Below are 20,971 nucleotides of genomic sequence, written 5' to 3'. Positions count from 1 at the left end.
TTGGGGTCTGAATTCATGGAAAGACACGTTAGTAACTTTAAATCTGTGGGTCCTAAACTGGGTTTAATAGAGCATTTGCTAGAGATCATTCAGGACCTAACATTGTTCTGATTGCTGTTCTTTATTTTTACTTGCTAAATTGCAATAAAGGAAGTTAAAATGCATAAAATCTTTTTTTGCAGCAATCTTCCTTGCAAGTGCATGCTTTAGGAGTATTTTATGACGGTGATTGTCCAGGAAACAATCTCTCTAAAGCCACCCTGTGAAACAGTTTGGATCTTCTGATTGGTTTAGATAATCCGTAATAAGAATAAAAATAACCCCCTTTTACTGAGAAGTTACTTTCCTGGGGATGGGTTTGGTGCCCTTTTTTTCTCCTTTCCTCCTTGTCAACTAAAGCCATACAAGAATCAGTTATGAGGTACAAGACAAAAGAGAAGAGAGACACCCAGTGTAAACTGTAAATTCTCCCAAACCACAGGTACCTGTGGAGAAAAATCCTACTGTGTTAATTTCTGTATATGACTTATTGTAAACTGAAAGCTAGAAGGGTACTATCATTACCCCCAAAACATCCCAGCCATTGAAAGATCCTAGTGCTGGAGTTTAGGAAAGATGAAGCAGAAATGCAGCAGGGACAAGGGCAAGACAGACGATGGGCATTTTTGCTTCCAAACAAACATTGCTCCTTACTGGGAGCCCCCGCACATGATTCCAAACTAGTCAGAGGTGCATGGGCAGACCGAACATAAATGCCATCAGGAGTACAAGAGAATCGTGTTGTTGTCCCCCGATCCTATCCTGAACCTATATCATTCTCACCTTCCCGTGCTGAAGTCGGTGAAAGCAAAACCAACTCCATTTGAGTGATTTCTCTGATTTTTCCCACATTGTGCCTGCTCTATTGAACAACCAGTGGTGTATTTCAGGCCTAATTCATGAAAGGTATGCATTCCCATGTTTAATTCCTGACGTTGCACAATAATTTTCTTTTTGGTGCGGGGGGGAATCTCAGTGTAATGCATAGCTCTCATACACAGACGTATACTGACAATCTTTTGATAGGTTCTTCCTTCTCCTGGATACAAGTGCAGGGAGAAGAAATTGAACCATTCTCCTGATACTCTGTGGTGTGCTAATTAGATGAATCCTCTACCTTAATGTTCCTGTGGTATAGCTTGACCCCCCAGCCCACGTCTCTTTGAGGAACTCTCATAGGCACAAGCATGCAAGGGCACTTCAGGGTTTACAAGATTTGTTCCTTGATGTTAAGAATTTCTGTCAGCTCTGTCTGGCATCTGGTCTACGTTAAATCATAGGTGCTCTGGACATGTATACCTAAGGTCCTGGTTTCAAGAGTCGCATTACAGTGTCAGTATTTCCTCTTTCTATGGCCAATATGCCCCCTTGCTCCCCACACATATGCATGCATGCATACACAAAGCACATCTAACCCTCAAATCTGGAAAAGGAAACTTGAGAAGATGACTGGAGTGCAATGGTCTCTCTCTCTCCCACACACACAGTTCTGCTTGTGTAAATGGATGCAGAGAAGACCCACCTACCTAAGGTATCACCTCTCCCCCATCCCTCCAAACATTTTTTTTGCAGGGATGACTATTGCTACCATTCCAGGCTTAGGTAGAGCTGCAGCATAGGTTTGGGACTACTGGGAAGGGCCTTATGGCATGTCATCCTAGGGTACAGGAGTACTTTAATCAACTGCATACGCTATACACTGCATTTTCTTATAACCGCCATATTTTTATTTAAGAATTTTACAATTCAAAATATAATGAAACAGAGTACTTTATTATAAAAACTTATAAAACAATTAAATAGTACACTTATATTTTTGCTTTTTTACACTATAATCCATATTTTATGTGGCACTATCATTTTCTCTTCTGAATTGTTGTCACTTACTTAAGGAAGTAAGCAATGAAATATAAAGGAGAAGCTATGCATTAATAAATTAATTATTTTACATCAAATAATAAAAGGACACAATAATAAAAAAACAACAAAAAACCCTTGCAGTTTTCCTAGAAAAAAATAGAAGTTATAATTATATGATGTCCAATATCAGACAGAGCCTAGTAGATTGAGATATGTTACCAATCATTTCTTAAAGTATCATAGTAAACATGTTTTTCATTTAAATTGTTGCAAAAGGAACTGCTAATTTTAACTGACCACTGTCTGGCATTAGTGCTGAGCTGGCTAATTCTAGTTTGAAATGATATTTTAACAAGCAGTAAGATTGAGATGCATTCATCAAAAGCAGTTGTGGGAATGGGTGGAATTAGATAAATATGTCCCTCATAGCCACTCCCCAGAAAATTACAGTAGGACACAGCCCTGTCTCAGTTAGAATGGTTTTGGCAAATAAATTGGGTGTTTTTCCAATGCAGTAACATTTTAAATTGTATCATTCAATACACGGTCTCTACTGCCTGGTGGCTATTGCAAATATCATTGCAGGTGTTATAAAATACATGCGATTTGCTTTAGGGCCCCTGATCTAAATAAGTGGATGTTGATCGTTATGAAAATCTATAGATATATCATTGATTTAATTTTTTTTCTGGTTAGCTTACTACTTTTCAGCTAATGATATTGCATGTATGAATAAATAACTCTTCAGCAACATGTATGCATGAAGTAAAAGATTGGCCAAGCTTCTGTTTCCTTTTCGGTAACCGATGAACCAAAATCTGCAGAGATAGAACGAAACATTCTTCAACATATCAGTATTCAAATAATTTAGCTTCTGGCAAAACATAGTTTGAGTATTTATTACTGATAACCAAGTTTAAACCATAACACTACATATCATATGAGCTTAGAAGATGGAGAACTTTATAACCATTAAGCTCACCAAATCCTTGGATGAGTTAGTTGAAATACAAAATGCTATTGTATTTGTAATACACAGCAATGCTAAACGTCCAACATATTCTAACAGCTGAATATTTCTAGGAATACATTTCAAGTTGCTAGGTAACCACCTCTGAGTTTCTACACGAAGCAGAAGGTGAATTCTTCAAAACAATAAAAACAATAGCATGATGCAAAACTCGCTTTTCCAGCAGCAAGTGTAATAGAAAAGCACCATATATCTCCGTAGTGCACTCTTTTACTTCTTGGGGTCACAGCACCTGTGACACTGCATTCTCCAGGCAACAGTCATCTGAATTTCTCTCTTGTGAGAATGACAGTAAACACCTTCCTTCCTTTGGAAAGTTTATCATCATAACAAATAAGGACAGGAAACTATGTCAACACTGTGGTATATATACTGTCACACTGTAACCTTATTTGTGGAATTGGCAATCTCCTTTGATTGCATTCCATTAAATTATCCCAATAAGCCTTGCTTGCCTTAGTGTTTTCCTTATAAGACAGTGCAAAATGATACACTTAAAGAACGACTTGTCCCTTGCTTCTTAGTGTTCAAGTGATCCATAGTACCCTGTACTTTAGTGAGGTCAGCAAAAAAACCAGGCCTTGTTCACTATTTGTCCAACTATTACTGTACCTCAGACATTCCCTTAGAAAATATTACTCTATGGCATGTGTCTCTTCCACCAGTGGTTTATGTGGCACCATGTCCTGCCACAGAATAAATTTAATTCCAACATAAATTGAAGGGAAGAATCCTGTCATTGCAGGGCTGGAATAAGATATTGCTATCAGATCTTCTTTGTGCATGATTTACAGCATTGCTTGCCATAAAATTTGTGGTTGCAGACACCATGCTGGGGGACCAGATGACACCAGGTGAAGAAATCCACACAGGAGGGATCATCTGAAAGAAAAATCCAAGCAGTATGTTTAGATCATGTTTCAGCACTTGTGCAAATGGGGCAGTACTGGAGCATATTGATTTTTACACATTTGCTGGTAATGCATACCTGCTGGATGGCTAGAGTTAAAGGAGTGCAAGGCCATCTTTCATTTCAATATTATACTTTCTTGTTGAGTTATCAGCTCACCTTTTAAAGTAACGTGCTTCAGATCTCTGAGCGGCTATGGAAACAATTTACAGCACAGCACTTTTTAAAAGTGGTTTAGGGTGAAACCACAGGCCCATTGACCTGACGGAAGTCAATCAAAGGTCTACTATTGATTTTAATGGGACTAGAATTTCCCTAATCTCTATATAATTTTATAGATTATAACTACTGTAGTAAAACCAGCTACTTGTACAAACAGACCCCTGAGTAAAGCATATTATAATGCTTGTTAATATAACCACTATGCTGTGTTTGATCTGCACCAAAGATCGTATACCCTGTTTGTGTGCATGTGTGTGCTTCTCCTCCTCTATAGAAATGTCTAAGTCTGTGTACGCAAAATAAACTGTATATATCTTACCATACTTTACATGGATTGTATGTGTTATCAAGATTGTGTGCATGCGGGCCAAGTAGAGACAGCCAAAAAGCCCGAGGCAGAATCAATTCAACTGTGGCAACTTCCTCTAAGCTGCACAGGTTGAACTGACAACCAGCTGAACTGACATTCAGTTTTTAATTGGGAAAGGCAGGGGCAGGCCTGCACTGAACCACGCCAGTAGGCAGGAGGTGCTAGAGCACATCTCCCAGGCTGCTGACCATTGCCAGCCCAGCCGAGTGTCCCCAGTTGACTCCTCAGCACATGCCCTCAATGCCCTGCCCACACACAGGGGATTGAGGACACCCTTAAGCCCCCACAGGGGACTAAGGACACCCTGTCCGGGTGCTGGCCCACCTTGGAGGAGCTTCCCCCTCAAAAGGTTTCCCCCAGTCTGGGTTCCCCTGCCCTTGCAGCCCTGGGGAGCAAAGGGGAATCCTCCCCTCCTTTCTCCCAGCTGCCGATTGCTTCAGCCACTGCCACAGGAGGTAGGGAGAAGAAGTCCTTTGGGCCGGGTGACTGCCCATGCAGCCCAGCATGGGGGCACTGGGGAGCCCCTGCCTTAGGGGGGCTTCCCCCATCTCATCCCAAGGTCCTCCGGAGAGCTGAGGGAAATTTTTCCCCTCCCAAACCCCACAAGTGCTTGCCTTAGCCCCTGGGAGTCTCCGGGTAGCCCCGGGCAGCCTCAAGGCGTGAGGGGAATTCTACTTCCCTGCAAAAGTTTTGCCTCAGAAGTGCAGCAGGTCTGACAAAACTGGCTGTGGAGGAGCAGGAGAATTTCCCTCTCCTCCCTGAGGTTGCCTGGGGCTATCCCTGAGACTCGCAGGGACTAAGGCAAGCAGCTCTAGGGTTGGGGAGGGGAAGAATTCCCCACAGCTGCCTGGGGCTGCCCCGGGTGGGGGACCCTGGGCTGGGGTGAAGAGAAGCCCCCCGAAGCTGGGACTCCCCAGTGACGCCATGCTGGGCTGCATGGGCTGGTACCCAGCCAGAAGGACTCTTTCCCCTCCCTCCTGTGGCAGCCACTGAATCGATCAGGAGCCGGGAGTGGGGAGGGCTGCCAAGGGTCAGAAAGCCCCCACCATAGGAGCTTTCCCTCCCCCATGTGCTGTGTGGAACCTGCCTTAGGGTAGTCTGGGGGTCTGTCCCCATCCTCTCCTCTCCCTATAGGCTGACGGACAGAGGTTATGGAGCAGAGGAGTGAGGCAGGCCCTGCTCCACTGGAGCAGACAGCATAGCCCAGGGCTGCAAAGCGTCCTGGGATGCTGGGGGACTGTGAGCTAACTTGAACCGGGAAGGGATCTGGAACAGAAGTCCCATAAACTGATTTGTAGTATCAGTTCATTCTGATACTACATTCAACCAGGTTTATCTTCAACTGGCTTGGGCCATTTTGAAAGTGGTTTATGTGTACTCAACTTCTGTTCTGTTGCAGACTTAAACCAGTTTCCAATCCCTTAAATCGGTTTATGTGTAACTTCTGTCCCTAGCCACAAGGGCTAAGAGTTGCAAATACAATACAAATTCTACTGTAGCTTCCTTACTTTTGACACTCAAATACCTCCAGTATTTGTGAGTACAAATGAGAAGTTCTCAATCAATTATAGATGTAATTTGTTAAGTAGCATCTGAGCTGAGACTTCTCGAGCAATCTAAATCACAATGCTGCAATCTACTATATTGTATATATGCTCTATGACTTTAAAAAATTAGGGTTTTTCACAAGCATTTGATGTTGGCCTTGCTCTGTCTTGCTCCCATTAACTGATGTAGGGGAATCCTCATTGGTTTCAGTGGGAGAAGGATTCGTTCACCAGAATGTACCTTTGAAAGTCGCACCTTTTAATTAAAAAAAAAAAAAAAAAAGCAATCAGACTATGAAATCCCATGCTTTACTTTGCTTATCTACTACGGAGTTTTCGCATGTAAACTCCCGTGTGTTTAAAAAAATTCCTGGCCGTCTGAGTCCACATTTTTTGTAATGGGCACTTTATACTTCTTTTAAAGTCCAGAGTGATGACTCATCCGGATGATTTATAAACAAATTCAAAAATGTCTGAAGAAGCATTACAACTTTTAAATGAGACACATTTATAGCTGTGCTGTAATATGAAATGTCATGGGGAAAAGATTCCACTCAGCTCTCAAGTGCTGTTCACATGGTCAGTAAAGGAATTTACAGGGAGACGTAGTCAATCTAGCTACTGCTGTCTGCGTTCGCTGATCTGCCACTGCAAGTGGTGGCACAGGAAAAAAAACTCCCCTGTCTCAGTCACACCACTCACCGGCGTGCCTCTGTTATGAGCTGCTACCTCATCATACTGGTTCTTTTTTTAAGAATGCTTAAGGCGTTTCTGAAGTCCTTTATTTTTATAAACTGGCCTTAAAAAAAAAAAAAAAAAAAAAATCACAAGACCTGAAAAGAGACATCTTTGTGCTATGCCGCGACTAGTCCAGGAAACAGCAAGCAGCACCATGAAGCAAAAATGCGGGCACTAGGCAAACGCTCCTGCAAGACTCCCTGGGTTGGTACCAGGTGGCAGTCTTTCCCCTCTGAAGGGCTGCATTCACAGTGGAGAGTCAAGCAGGAATGAAACTGGTAGTCCCAACTTTGCATTACTTAATCCATTATCCACCACCCACAGCTCAGATTACTGAACAATTTACCACGCCTGACAGTGACAGCTTAAGTCAGGGCCTTGACTGATGAGCAGGGGCATTGCAGACAACGCCAGAATAATGTGGAGAAAGATCATTCAGCGCTTGCTCCAACACAGCCATGCTCCTAAGGTGACCTTGGGTAAATTTTCAAAATTGGTTTATGACTCATTTTCAAAAACTGCTTATGTATTACCCAGGGCAACAGAACTTGGCCTCCAAAGCCCTGCCTGAAAATTGGATTTAGGCACCTAAGTCACTTAGACACTCTGGGAGAGGTCTCAGGACCTCATCCAAAGACCACAGACATTTTTGGAAAGATTCCCATTGACCCTGACAAATTTGGGTTTTCAAATGTAACTGCTTTTTTTAAAGTTGTTTTCTTGTCAAGGTGTTCCAAGTATCTGGATTTACTGCCTGTGAGTTACAATACCTGTTCCTGCGTCTAGCAGAGTGATGGAAATGAAAAAAAATGGCTAGAGGAGAAACCCAACTTGTCTAGGGGAGTGTGATAACTCTCCCAGAAACATTTATTTCTTTACCGTAATCTCTCCCTAATGGCTCACGAAGCTGGAGCTCTGCGGCTGGTAACTGAGAGTGATTTGCTTCCATGTGCTTCCAGCACAGCTGGCCCCCTCCACATTCACTGGTTTCGATGGAGGCTTAGAGAGCAGCAAAGAGATAATTGATCTCCAGAGTCTGGAGCCCCGGTTGCAATAGAGAGGAAAGGGGGCTCTACAGCTGCAGGGTCAGGAAGAAACAGACTAAGGCCAAAATTAATAACAGACATTAGCCTGGACGTAAAATATGGCTGAGGGAAATGAGGGGAGGGAGGGTTTCTACCTCATGATGGAAGGCAATTTAATAAATTCACAAAAAATATGTCCTGAAGTACAGCAGGGATTACAGCAAGGTTTGGTATTCACTTCTGATTTTTCAGAAGCCTCCAGTCACATTTCAAACTAGTTTCAGTTATTTATTTTTCCCTTTCAGGACCAATTCATCCATTCCTTCAGTCCAGCCCAGGTTCAGCTGATTGATAAATCCCAAATTAGAGACCCAGGGCTCTCACAGAAAGCAGGTTTTGTATTACTTCTGTCTCTGTTTTCTATCTTGGGCTCATGTGCTAGTATTGTAGTAGGCTATTAGAGTGGTTCAATGGATTTTATGCCTTGTGGGACCTTCCCCATTTAATGAGCTTCCCAAATCAATATGGAGGAACGCTGATCTGCTGTTAGAACTGAAGTTTTGGCCCCAGCGCTCTTTTCAGCCCACGGCAGGGGGTCGGGCTTGATGACCTACTGAGGTCCCTTCTGACCCTAGCATCTATGACATCAGGATGCCTGACCCAGCCTTCTGGTCCAAGCTGTGTTATTGCCTTTTTTTAGGATCACTGGTGATGCGTAATGGGTGCACGCATACCCCCTGAGATCAGCCGTGCCCCCCCGGAAGAACCAGCTGCAAAACTGGAAGTACCGCTGGCTCAGCGACCGGCTGTTGGGGAATCTCCCCCCACCCCCGGTCAGCGATCTGGTGTCCCCGCAGACTCAGGAGGCACCAGTCGCCCATGTTTAGGATCTGAAGGTATTCAGCTCTGCCGTGGCCATGGGAGGTGCAACAACTCTTTTTCAGTTCCCCCTCTTTGAAGTGAGCAGACATTACACTTTTAAGTGATCAGTAATCAGTCTATACCCATAACAGAAGTTCGGCGCACGCAGACCAGGTTACAAATGGCAGAACATGGTCTAAGATTTGCCCATCCCCTTCCTCCCACCAAACGGCGAACGTGTGTTCTGATCGCTACCGATTCAAAACCGCTTACAGAAAACCATGCGACTTGGACTTTTTCAATGTCTGCGCTTAGCTTAAGAGCGCTAAAATCCTTCACCAGGGTTTTTTTGAAAATGAATGATTTGTAAAGTACTTTGATAAATCTTGACCTAAGTAGGGACTTGGCTCACTTCAGGACTTGAGCACATGTTCTGCCTGGCCATGGCACTCCTGCACAGTCTAGAGGAGAAGAAAGTGCAAGAAACCGCTCTCTTTTTCACAGCCTGTATAAGAGCTGAGTCAGAGCCCTAGTTCTCTCCCTGGCAAGGGCATGGAGTCTGCTTGCTCCCTGTTCATCTACAGCTGCAAAGCACCCCTGATCAGGCAGGTAGATGGTACAACATGTCATTCTACGCCTAGCTACCCCACAGAGCTGGGCAGCTATTTAAGGAAGAGCTAGGTGCACATCAGGAAACAGCTTTGAACTTGTACATGCCTCCAAGCTGCAAAAGGCAGGCTTCATAAGGCTGAATATTTCTGCTAGAAAGGTGGAACTCCACACTTTCCCTTTATTATAAGCAGTGTCTTCAAGGCACAGCTAAGCCATTAATGACAGCTCCGGCGGGGGGAGGGAATGACACTACAGGACTGGGCGTGCAAAGGGTTATTCTTCTTGTTCACCATATCTTGAAAACCAAAGGGAGAGAAATGAGAGCAAAATGAAGTTTTAAGGACCTCAATGTGGCAACAGTGAGAGCACTTTGCCAATGCTCCATTGAAAATCCACAATTTGAACCCTCTGGCAATGTGTGTATGGCATGCTCCCAGCAGCGTTTTAGGGTGGGGATGAAGATAATGCACAGTGCAGCCAGATCTTTCTTATTAACAGGAAAGAAAGCATCAAGGGAGATGCAAGGGGGCGGGGGGGAAGTGTGTAGAAAGTATGTATCTACTTCTTAATCAACATGTGCTGGCTTTTTAAAAACTCTACCCTTGCCTTGTATGGATCAGATCTCACAGTTATCCTCCTCCATCTGTTTTAAGAGGGCTTCTTGTGAAAAGAAAGGTGCTGCACTTCACAAATGTATTGGAGTGCTGAGAGCCATGGTGTTGCTGAACAATTTTGGATTTGGCCAGGAAAGCGCCAAAAGCTATTTATGTTCCAAATGCTCCTGGAAAAAAAGATTTTTTTTGCTGAGGCATAAAAGTTTGAGAGATCCAACCCACCCCATCCTGAAGAAATGCAAGTTTTACCTTTTTTCTCAGGAGCTGGGCAAAAGTTGGTATTGCAGGCTCTTGAGATAGCCAGTTTCTGATGGGGCAGACATCCAGATGCTGGTCGTCCCTGCCTCAAGCATTGCACGGTCCGCGTTTGCACTCCCCCACCACATGTTACCGTACACTGCAGAGGGGGAAAAATGAGAAGCCACATTTCATAAAGAAGCACATAGTCTTCCAATACCTCCAAAATCAATGGAAAGGCTCTTAAATACTTTGAAGAAGACTCGAAGAAGAGTAGCTCAATAGCATGGAAAAGCTCAAGGCCAGACGTCCTGAGTGCTCAGCACCTACAGCCATGGCCAGACTTTCAAAAATTTCTGCACCCAGATTTCATTCAATATGCTGAGCAATGCCGAAAAATCTGATTACCTACTTAGGTGCCTAACTGGGAGCTATACTCTTTAAAAAAAGCTTCCCCTGATTGCATGTGCTCAACTCTCTTGAAACTTTTAGTCTCTGGGTGCACTGCTGGTGTTTTTGAAAGGTAACGTCTCAATGATGCCAGGAATGTGGAAGTATCTGGGAAGGGAAAAAAATTAAGCATTTTCAGGAAGATATATGAGGTATTATAAAGTGAAATCAGTCTTTTATTTATATGTGTTTCATGAAAAGTATGCCCTTAAGACAGCTGTGTTCATTTTTGTCCAATTACAATTGTCAGGCATGCACTGTTGCATGTATATGCTTTTAAATGAGTATGTCTCATAGATATGATATATCTCACCAAGTAGATAAGTTCCAGAAATACAGAAGCTTGTTTGCAAGAATGTAGAAATAAATATGGACTCAGCCAGTAATTAATCAAAGTATTTAGGGAACTGAAAACTATCTGTGCAGATGCTCAAATCTGTTATGCATGTAGATATATAACAGTTCAAGCACAGTACACTTCAGGAAGAAGGGAAAGGCAGAATTGGGAAATGAACATGGAATGGAGCATCTCTGGAGCACCGATAACATTGTTGACTATTATCTTCACTTTCAGAAAAAAGAAACTGTCTGCACGAAAACATATAATGAACATTGACCAGCTGAATTATGCTTCAACATCTATATAGTCTGACATTTCTTAGGACATAACTTTAGTCTATTAACTTTTAAGAGGCTCAACTGCAACACACGTTAGAACAGAAGAAATGATATACTGAGTCTGATCACAGGTCCATCTGGCCCAATATCCCGTATCTCAAATGGCAAAGAGGAGAGAGAGAGAGATACTGTAGATATACTGGGGCTAACTTAAGCCCAGTTTGTTTGAGGCCTAACATCAGAGAAGTAATTCTGGTGTGACCTCCAGCTGCCATATAGATAGGAACATACTGGCAAAAATTACCTCCTGAGCCATCCCCCTGGGCTCCTTGATGGGGTTATGCAGTCCTTGTTTCACTGCTATTAGTACCTGAAGTAGCTAGATTTAAAGCTAGTGCCATAAATACAGACATGAAGGGATGTCTACCTGTCATATTGCAATCTCGCCTGATTACAGTGTAGATCTTGTCTAAGAATCAACAGTCCCATCGTGGATGCTTATACCATGCTCTGGACTTCTCTTGGGAAAGCTGAACTACTGTGTGTGAGCTGTCTGTGCATTTCTCTTGTCTTCTCTGGTCCTGCCAAGTCTTGTAACTATTTCAAAATTCAGCAAGTGTTACAACAAGCATTACACTATCCATAGTCTGGCTTTCTCATAAAACTCCAACAACCCTGAAGAACAGACATTCCCATTGGCTGCTAAATGTTAAGCCATTCAGCGCTTGTACATGTGACGCCACTACCATGTACATGTGATGACAATGTCACTTTGTGTGACTTGAAAGCGTCACGCTACATGTACAAGAGCTTTGGGGGGTTTAAACGAGCTTGCTTCATTGCAAACTAAACTACGTCCCAATGTAGTTTAGTTTGTAAGGTTGCCTCTTGCAATGATGCAGCCGTCAGCTCACCCCCAAGTCATGGGAGAGGCAGGCAGACTACTGAGAAGAAAAGGATCGGGCCCTTCACCCCTTCTGCTTTCAGCAGGCTCCTGTTACTGGCAGAACACCTGGGCCCCCCAGGAACGGGCTGGCTTGCCCCTGGGGCAGCGCAGGAAGGCAGCAGGAGGGTGCAGCTGGGTTTGCTGGCAGCTGGAGAAAGTGATGGGGGTGGTGCACGGAGCACTGGAAGCCTGGACATGCTTGGGGGGAAAAGTTGGATCGGGTGCCTCCAAGCTGGGGCAGCACTGGCCAGCTAGCAGCCTGCTTGGGCTTCCAGCATCCTACGCGCCATCCCTCTCTGGCAGCCAGCAAATCCAGCCACCCTCCTGCCGCCTTCCTGTGCTGCCCCAGAGGCAAGCCAGCCCATTCCTGGGCAGCTCCAGATGTCCTGCTGGCAGCAGGAGCCTGCTGAAAGCAGAAGTGGTGAGAAGCCCAATCCTTTTTATGAGGGGAGCCTGTCCACCTCTCCTGTGGCTGGGGAACGAGCTGTGGGGGCAGGGGGCAGTCCTTGCCTCAGTAGCCACCCAGGTGGGCTGCTAGCAGGCGCAGCAGCACCCAGCCCACTCCAACCCTTCCCCAAGCCCACCACTGGAAGCCCACCAGGCATTGCTCCTTGGGTGCGGTCAGGGAACAGTTGGATCAGGCCAGGTGCTGCCTCCAAGCTAGCAGCTCACCCGGGCCGCCCTAGGAGACACCACCCCTCTGGAGGGAAGAACCGGGGGCCCCCACAGCTCGGGGGCCACTCAGCCTGCCGGCAGCTTGCCCCCGACCATGGCTCTGACAAAAAAAATAAGATCAGGCCCCTCACCGTAACATGACATAAAAATGACACCAGCAAGAAGTAGGCCCCCACCACTGACCGGGCTCCCAGCCATGGGGGAGTCTCATGCACCCCTGCAGCTGGGAGACTGCAGCCACTGTACTCTCCCAGCCACAGAATATAACATGCACTCTCGGAGCTGGGAGATAACAGCAGTGCCCCACACCTGCCAGGACACAGCATCTCACAGCTGCAAGCTGCTTCTGGAGTTGAGAGTCAGCTGCAGGGACTCTTGGGCCCAGCCGTGCTCCCACAGCTGGAAGATCACAGCAGCTGCAGTCTCCCAGCAACAGGGTTTGCCTACATGTGCAAATTAAGGCTTGCTAGAAACCAGCTACAGTAAAAGCTCTTTTATCCGGCATCCCCCCTTCCCGGGGGGAATCAAATGTGCGCTGTCTGGTGCGCTCCCCAGCATCAGTGTGCAGGGGGACAGGGAGGGGCGTCCTGTGCAGGCCGCTTTGCCCCGTGCAGGTGGCTTTGCCCTGGGCCATGGGCTGAAGAAGTGGCAAGAACTCTGCTCGCGGTGGCGGCAAAACCTAGAAGTGGTACTTCCGGTTTCACTTTTGCGCCGCCCCTCGGATGGCAGTTAATAGAGCTTTCCAGCTAATAAAGTACCAGTTAACACAGCTTTTGCTGTATAAAGCTATTACACATTTTTTTAGCAATAACTTTATAGCTGGTTGGACCTTCTAAGGTGCCAAAGTTAACTTGCACACGTAGCCAATCTAAATTTATTATAAAATAACTGGGTAATTGTGTAATAGACCATATAGAGGGGACCTCTGTTCTCCTGCTTGATTATTTCCTCATACCTGTTGCCAGGGTGAGGAGTACCATCCAGACACCATGCTATATAATGTCACCAATGGACAAGCTCCATTGTTACAGGTTTCTTCCAGCTCTGTGCTTGGTTTCTTTATGTTCCGACATCTTCGCTGCGGGAAGGTGATCAGTTTTCCATGGACGCTTTTCTCAATGCACTTCATTTCCCGCTTTCTTACACCAGCGCCACAGGAGGTTGAACACTGTGGGGGCATAAGTGCGCTGCTCAGAAATATATTTTAAAAATGTAAGTAAAGGATATCTCTTCTGTTTAAGATGATAAAAGTTTTAGTGGAAGTTAGAAATGCTTCGAAGAACTAAAAAAATGTTTCCGTGATAATATGCAGGCTGCAATTTTGGAACTTCTTGTGAAGTGAGTGGAGTCTGACATACCAACTGATAGCATGGTACAGCTAAGTATATTTTGATACAGGGGCGTACAATTTCAAAACTGCAGTTGAGCGCCTCATTTTTATCAGCGACCTCCTTAAAACTCCTCAGCAGGGCCTCATTTTCAAGGGTCACGCGCTCAGCACTTCCAAAATCAGCCCCCTGAATGGTTGTAAGGATGACACCTGAAAAATGAGGCACCCAAAGTTACTAATTATTTTTTAAAAGTCAGACAAACCTGTACATATGATTCAGTTAGCATTTGTATTTTAACCCTTTTTGAATCCCTAGCATTTTTTTGCCTTTCATTTGCTCTGTGCATGTCAGCTTTCTTTTGCAAGGTAAGGCAGGCTGTCATTAAGACTTCAGTAGTGTACCTCACTCCAAGAAGAAATCATCCACTGGAGTCGGTCGTTCTTGGGGCATCGTCCTAGCACGCAGGTCTGCTGGGGTTCTGGCTTGGGTTCTCTGCTGCACAAACTCTCCGGTAAGATTTTCACCTTGAAAGAGCTGTTGCCTTTGCAGTAAACGTCCCGTTTCTTAATGCCTCTCCCACAGGTCTTAGAACACTGTGGCAAAAAGAAATGCTCTCTTAACCCAAGGTTATTTAAAATTAGCCTTTTTTTTCCTATTGTCAATAGGATATAAAACCAAGGAACAAGCTACTCTGTTGCCACCATTAAAAAATCTGTAACCTTGAAATTCTGTCATTAAAATGTTGAAAGAAGTAAAATGGGGAAAACAGAGAGAGCGAGAGAGTGTACTGGAATTAGAGTGGCACAAAACTATTGAATTTACAGCCAGGTACAGACATTGCACATGAATATTTCTTTTCTTCAACACTGGTCTATCGAATTTCTTTACCAGATTCCCTCCAGGCTCAAGTTAGGTCACAGTCCCCAGCATCCCAGGCTGCTTTGCTGGCCTCTGCTAACCCCCTCTTACAGGGTGGTGTGCTAACCTCAGCCGTGCTCATCTGCTCTGGCCAAGGGGGCTCTCTCAGAGCTGACCACAGGCAGGAGGTGGGGCTGGGGGCCATGCCAGCTGTCAGCAGTGGCTTGGCAGGGAGGGCGCCAGCCCCAGCTGGACCCAGCCCTGGCCTGAGCCAGTACAGCTGGGGGGCAGGGCACGAGCTAGGGGCTTCTTCCCTACTCCTAGCCCAGCTGATCGGTACAGCTCCTCTCCCCAGCTCTGACCCCCCATGAATAGCTGGCTGTCAGGAGTAGCAAGGGGAAGAAGGGGAGCAGAGGCCCACACCATGTGGACCTGAGCCAGCAAAGCTTGGAGGGAGCCCACATGGTGGGGGTCTCCACTCCTCTCTCCTTCCACCCCCCACCCCTGCACTGCTGCTGACAGCCAGCCAGGGGGCCAGGGCTGCAAAGAAAAACCATGATAGCCAGCCAGGCCGGGCAGCAAGGAAGGAAACCTCTGTCATGTGGGCCTCCCCCAACTCTTCGTGTGGGCTCAGGTCTGAGGAGGCTCAGGCCAAGGCAGAGACCCCCATTCTCCCTCTCACCACCACTTAGAGCTGGCTGCTGCTATGGGGAGGCGGGGCTGTTGCGCTGGCCAATCCGGGGTGGCCAGCTGCTCGACTTCTTGGCTGGCCTTGGCATTTTCTGATAGCCTGCTGGGAGGTGTGTGCGGGAGCGCCCCCCCCCCCCCCGCCACTAGTTTCAGCTAGGGCTGGCAGCTGTCCCACCAAAGGGCGAACATCTGTTCTGTTTGCTCTCGACTGAACCTTGGGTGCTTAAAGTAAAGCACAAAATAAAACATACATCACTTCCCGTTCAGGCTTTTCGAACGTCTGCTTAACCTATATGTATTGGAAAAGTATACCCTTCATAACTGTGTCTACCTAAATCAGCCCTTCTAATCTCTCACAGAGTAGCAGCGTTATAATGCTTATTGTGTTTAAAAATATTAAATTTTACAATAGATTCCAGTCAATCTTGAAGCTCAATAAATGAAATCAGTTCCCTTAAATGTAGATCCATAGTGTCAGTTCTCCCTTAAATTTAAAGATCCTGTGGCAGTCCATTTACCCTTAAATTAACATTCACTATCTGCTTGCATCAACAGCATTGCAAAAACAGCAGGGCTGAGTTTTTACCTTAAGCATATAGCTTGTCAGGCTTTTCATACATTTCTGAAAGAGGGTGTGCACAGAGGAATCTGCCTGCAGGCATGCCGCTACTGACTTAAGCCACTAACAATAATTTACTGAACAATTAAATTACTCATTGGGAATGGGCTACACGAACAAAGACTGAAGTAAATAAGCAATTACTGTATATGTCCTTCAGGAAACTGGAATTGTATTTCCCCGGACTTAAAAAGTGAATATGTCTGCTAGTGTGGAAGTCTAATCCTCGCTCATTATTCTGTCCTCCATGGTATCATTGACGATATTCCTTCTCTGAGAAATGTTAATATTTCTGACATACTGAATGTACTGGTAAGGGGCCTGTTCTTTCAAGATACCGTAGAGTCTTGTGTTTGAGAAAACTAGATAAACCTGTATATGGGGGGCAGAAGTATGAAGGTTGGGGGGTAGGGCTGTACCAGGACGTTGTTCCTTTTCCCCTGTTGATTGAGAGCCAAATTCAGAATTGGTGTAAGCAGGTACAACTTCATGTATGTAGGTATATCAGCCTTACTTTTGGATCTCTTTTTTGAAGGCTGATATCTAAAAACAAATTCGATTGTACGTAGTATTAGAATAAACAGACCTTTGAAAAAGGCAGGCTCCAAGTGCAGAATATTTATTCAATTCATTCATGCCACCTCGGCCATCAGAACGTGTACCACCATATCTATCATTTTAACACACAACACATAGCAAGTCTTACCTGCGACCAAGGTCCAGTGCTCCATTCAGGGGGACAGTCTCTGTTATTACACATCTGTACCTGAGCTGGAGTGCTGACTGGACAAAGGGAATGTGGTACCACCTCCTCCTTTTGAAAAGATTTTTTCTGCACACACTGAATCAAGCGACTTTGTTGCCCTCCACCACAAGATTTGCTGCAAGTGCTCCATTCACCTGTCGACCAGCTTAAAAGAGAGAATACCTTAATGTATTACCATGACTATAACGCACCCTCTAAAACCAATGCATGCAAGGTCCAGTTACTTAACAAACAGCCCAGTGAGAAAATGTCATGCATTCTGTTGGTGTTGCATTTAAATGGCTTGGCAATGTTCTTCTGTAATACTGATGTCTTCTATTTAACAAAGCACACACCACATTTTTATATGAATGAACTACCAACCATTTAGTCTACAATCACCAGCTTTTAATTGTTGTTGCTTTATAATAGTCCCACAGGGATACTTTTATAAATATCCAGTATACTTCATAAATAGTTACAAAGGGCCATTTCCCATGATTTAATATATAACAGCCCATACTGTGCAAGTGAAACAAGCCAGAGAAGAGGGAAGACCCAAAAAAAACCCATAATAAAATTGCACAGATATATAGCTTGCTATTGAATAATTTGATGGCTTCAAATCATCAAAAAGACAAGGAAGGTGTGTTGGGGGGGCGGGGTTTAATACCACATCTTCTCACATACAACACACACGTAAGCATCTTGTTCCTGGAAGGCAGACTGAAGGAAAAAAGACCTTACCTTGGAGTTAGTAACAGAATAGCAGCAGCAAGGGAGCTGAGCCTGCTTATTGTTCTGTTGCAGGTTGCTGCAGGTTTCACTTTTGGGTTCAGCAACAAGTGGCAGAACCTGCACTTACCATATCTCTCACATATCACATGCACTCCAGTTTCCAGCAGCTGCTTTTTGGGGAAAGGTGAATGTTATATGCAAATATATATATATTTGCATATATATGTATATATGGTAAAGTACAGCAAGAAAATATGAAAGAACATACCAGAGCCATCACTTTCTGACCTGGTTCTTTTAGGTCTCAAAGAAAAGTTACAAGGGATTTTGAGCTATGATTTGACCCAAGATTTGTATGGTGCCTGGCCTGCTAGGGTATATGTGTGCCAGCACAACAATGGGTCTGGCATAAAGAAAGGATTTTGAACTCTACAGAAATTCCTCCTGCTAGCTCTTTGATGGAATAAAATATTCAGGAATTCAGTTTTGGCCATATTCCTCTTTTTGGTTGTTGGTTACCTCCAATAAACTAGAAAGCAGTAGAAAGGCTGAGGTGGTTGAAGCCACATGAGAAGACATTATCTTTCAGAGAGCTTGTAGGAGGGGAGGCCAAGAAGAAAACCATGTCAGACCCCAAAGGGAACACAGGAGAAAAAAGGATCCACTGAAACGCATGCTGAAGAGTCAGAAGGAGAGAGGAAAAAATGGGAACTAAATCTTCAAATATATGTCTGGGCAGATGCTCAGCCTTCAGGAATTCAACTCTGAAAGCATCTGTATACAGACACTAAAGCACATGGGCCTAGACATTGTATCGGTGATGCCCAGTTCTTTTCTGAATCCCAATATTCCTGCCTTGCCTTTGCTCTGGATAATATATTTGTTTACAAAGTTCTGTCCGTCTTTAAAATAAAACGGAAAAAAAATGGAATGGGTTCAGAGGATTTAGAAGATGTCCTGAAACAAATACTTTGGGCAGTATGAGCAGCCATATAAATAAAACAATGTCAAATTAACCACATGCGTGTACACACACGCACGCTAAGTGGGGGGGCACATATATGCATTCTAATTGCTTGGCCAGCTTTACTTTTGTACAACGTCTCTAAAGTCACATACACAATCACACGCCCCACGTGCCCAAAGTTGTGAAAGATTTCAAGGAAAAAGGAATATTAAGCCTCCAAAATCATATGACTATCCCCTCTGCAGTCTGCCTCAGAAAAGACACTTGAAACACACACTTCTGGACAGAAGTTATGATTCTAATCAATTGTATAGGTTTTCACTGGTTATACTCAGGTATATACCTATTCAGGTAAATAGGTAAAATAAAAAAGGGGTTTTTTTAAAGAGCTTACACACTATACCTGTTTAGCATTATCCTTTTTCACATAGACGGTTGTTATAAACCTGCTTGAATGCCTTCTTTAAGCTGCCATTTTCCAAGACTATTCTGGCCATGCTCCAAAACTATCTTTCATTAGCTCAAATAACTTCAATAATTATGACCAGATTTGGCAGCCCTTTGCTCCAATAATAACATTATACAGTTCTGATGCCTTTTTTTCTGTTCTTACCTCTGGCACTCTCAGAGTAGTAATTTTGTACCTCCTCATATTAATGAGTCTTTGTTCCTGTTGTGCACTAATTTTTAATTTGCTGAACCTTCAAATCTACAGTCGTCCATTTTATGCTGTCATGCAAAGGTGATGTTGATCTACATGTGCGTTATCTATCATCGGGTGTTCTTCCTGGATTATGCCTAATCTATTGCTTTAGGTTTTATTTTCTCCTTACAATTCCTTATTTGTTTTCTCAATGTTAGGCATTATTTTAAAACTGTGGGGCTGTCACAGTTAGGTGGGGTGGATCCTATCACACACTGTACATTTATCAACCAAATCCTAAATTATGTGACCTAGCAGAACTCCATTCAGTTGAAGGAAGAGATGCCATATCACACCATCTGATGATACGGCCGCCATTTGTTGCTCAAACATGCATTCAGTGGACCCTAGACATCCTGCTGTCCATGAGAACATGTTATACTATATTTTATTGTTAAAAATTCATTATCTGACTGCCTTCAGGTAATAAATCAGAGTTGAATTTAGCCCGGAGGAATGATACCATACCTCAAAAAAATTTTCATTACATATTCCCTCTCAATAGCTGTATGCACTAATTGCGAGCTTCACAGTGCATGTGAAGTCCCATTAATGGTAACAGGAGTTACATGTGTAGTCCTAGTACAAGATTAAAATAAAACGTCATATTTTAGAATCATTATACCAAGACAACGCCAAATCAAAATCAGGAAAATATAAACAGCTAGCAAAGAATCCTGGAAGCATCACAGATTGCTTTTCTGTCTACACCAAATTGAGCCCATTGGATAAAAATACATTTGGCAACAGATAAATCATACACAAACAGGCTGTGTTTGGCTACAAAGATCACTTAAAATTAGTATTCAGACAATAGTGTGGCCAAAGGCAATCCAAAAAAACTGCTGAAGCAGGCACAAGGAGCGCTCATTTGTCACATTGCCACTACTTCAATCTTATTTCTATCTTTTTGAGGCCCTACTCTATAATTTGCCATTTGGATTTTATGTCCTGTGTTGTAATTTCTAAATTTTGCAGGAAATTTCAAACCATTGTTGGATCATTTTTAAGCAGGTTAAATGTATTTGAAGCCATAGATTTTAACTATAACCCAGGCTATTACACAGCATACAAATCTGTTAGATTTATCTCACCAGATTATTCCTGGATGGAGGAAAATAGCCCATTAAATTTCAGTGAGTAATTTCAGTGAGTGTGCTATTTTCCTGTCAAGCCATTATGATAAATAAGATGTTTGCAAATCAGAGATTCTCACTCTCACAGGCGTAAGCAGGGGAAATAACAGGTGATCTGCCCTCATTTTTATGTTAGCATTTCAACTTAGGTGTTTATGTCTTCTAAACAATTAGATCCTTGAATCAACGGCCGCCTATGTTTGGTTGCATCTCCTACAGTACTGACCATGCTGTTGGCATTCTCTCTGTTTGGCTTAAATGTGCTCCTTACTGGTGTAATAATATATATATCACGTGCAGTCCGTAGATACAACAACTATATATATACTATATCTATATATAGTATTTTTTGTTTGGGGTAATAATCAATCATGAAGCTTCACGGAAAGGCAAGGCTCCCAAACCGCATTCTAATCATTCATCCTCCCTA

At 43.9% G+C, this 20,971-nt stretch overlaps 1 protein-coding gene across 2 annotated transcripts in view; it reads right to left on the bottom strand.

The window, feature by feature from the left end:
• Window positions 1-1,760: 1,760 nt before the first annotated feature.
• Window positions 1,761-20,971, bottom strand: part of ADAMTS18 (ADAM metallopeptidase with thrombospondin type 1 motif 18) — a 107,185-nt gene continuing 87,974 nt past the window's right edge. Inside the window, exons 18-22 of one of the 2 annotated variants that reach the window (XM_090062758.1) lie at window positions 16,959-17,163; window positions 14,487-14,678; window positions 13,710-13,922; window positions 10,078-10,225; window positions 1,761-3,811 (exon numbers count right to left, since the gene is read on the bottom strand). In XM_090062758.1, coding sequence (XP_089918884.1) covers window positions 3,696-3,811; window positions 10,078-10,225; window positions 13,710-13,922; window positions 14,487-14,678; window positions 16,959-17,163 — 874 coding nt within the window. In that variant the 3' untranslated portion in view covers window positions 1,761-3,695. The remainder of the gene's footprint in view (window positions 3,812-10,077; window positions 10,226-13,709; window positions 13,923-14,486; window positions 14,679-16,958; window positions 17,164-20,971) is intronic. The other variant, XM_090062759.1, reaches the window with a different exon arrangement.

The sequence above is a fragment of the Crocodylus siamensis genome, chromosome 9 (assembly GCF_052110815.1).
Source record: "Crocodylus siamensis isolate JL-2025a chromosome 9, ASM5211081v1, whole genome shotgun sequence".
Classification (NCBI taxonomy): domain Eukaryota; kingdom Metazoa; phylum Chordata; order Crocodylia; family Crocodylidae; genus Crocodylus; species Crocodylus siamensis.
Note: the sequence above shows the minus strand (reverse complement) of the source record. Positions and strands in the feature narration are given on the sequence as shown.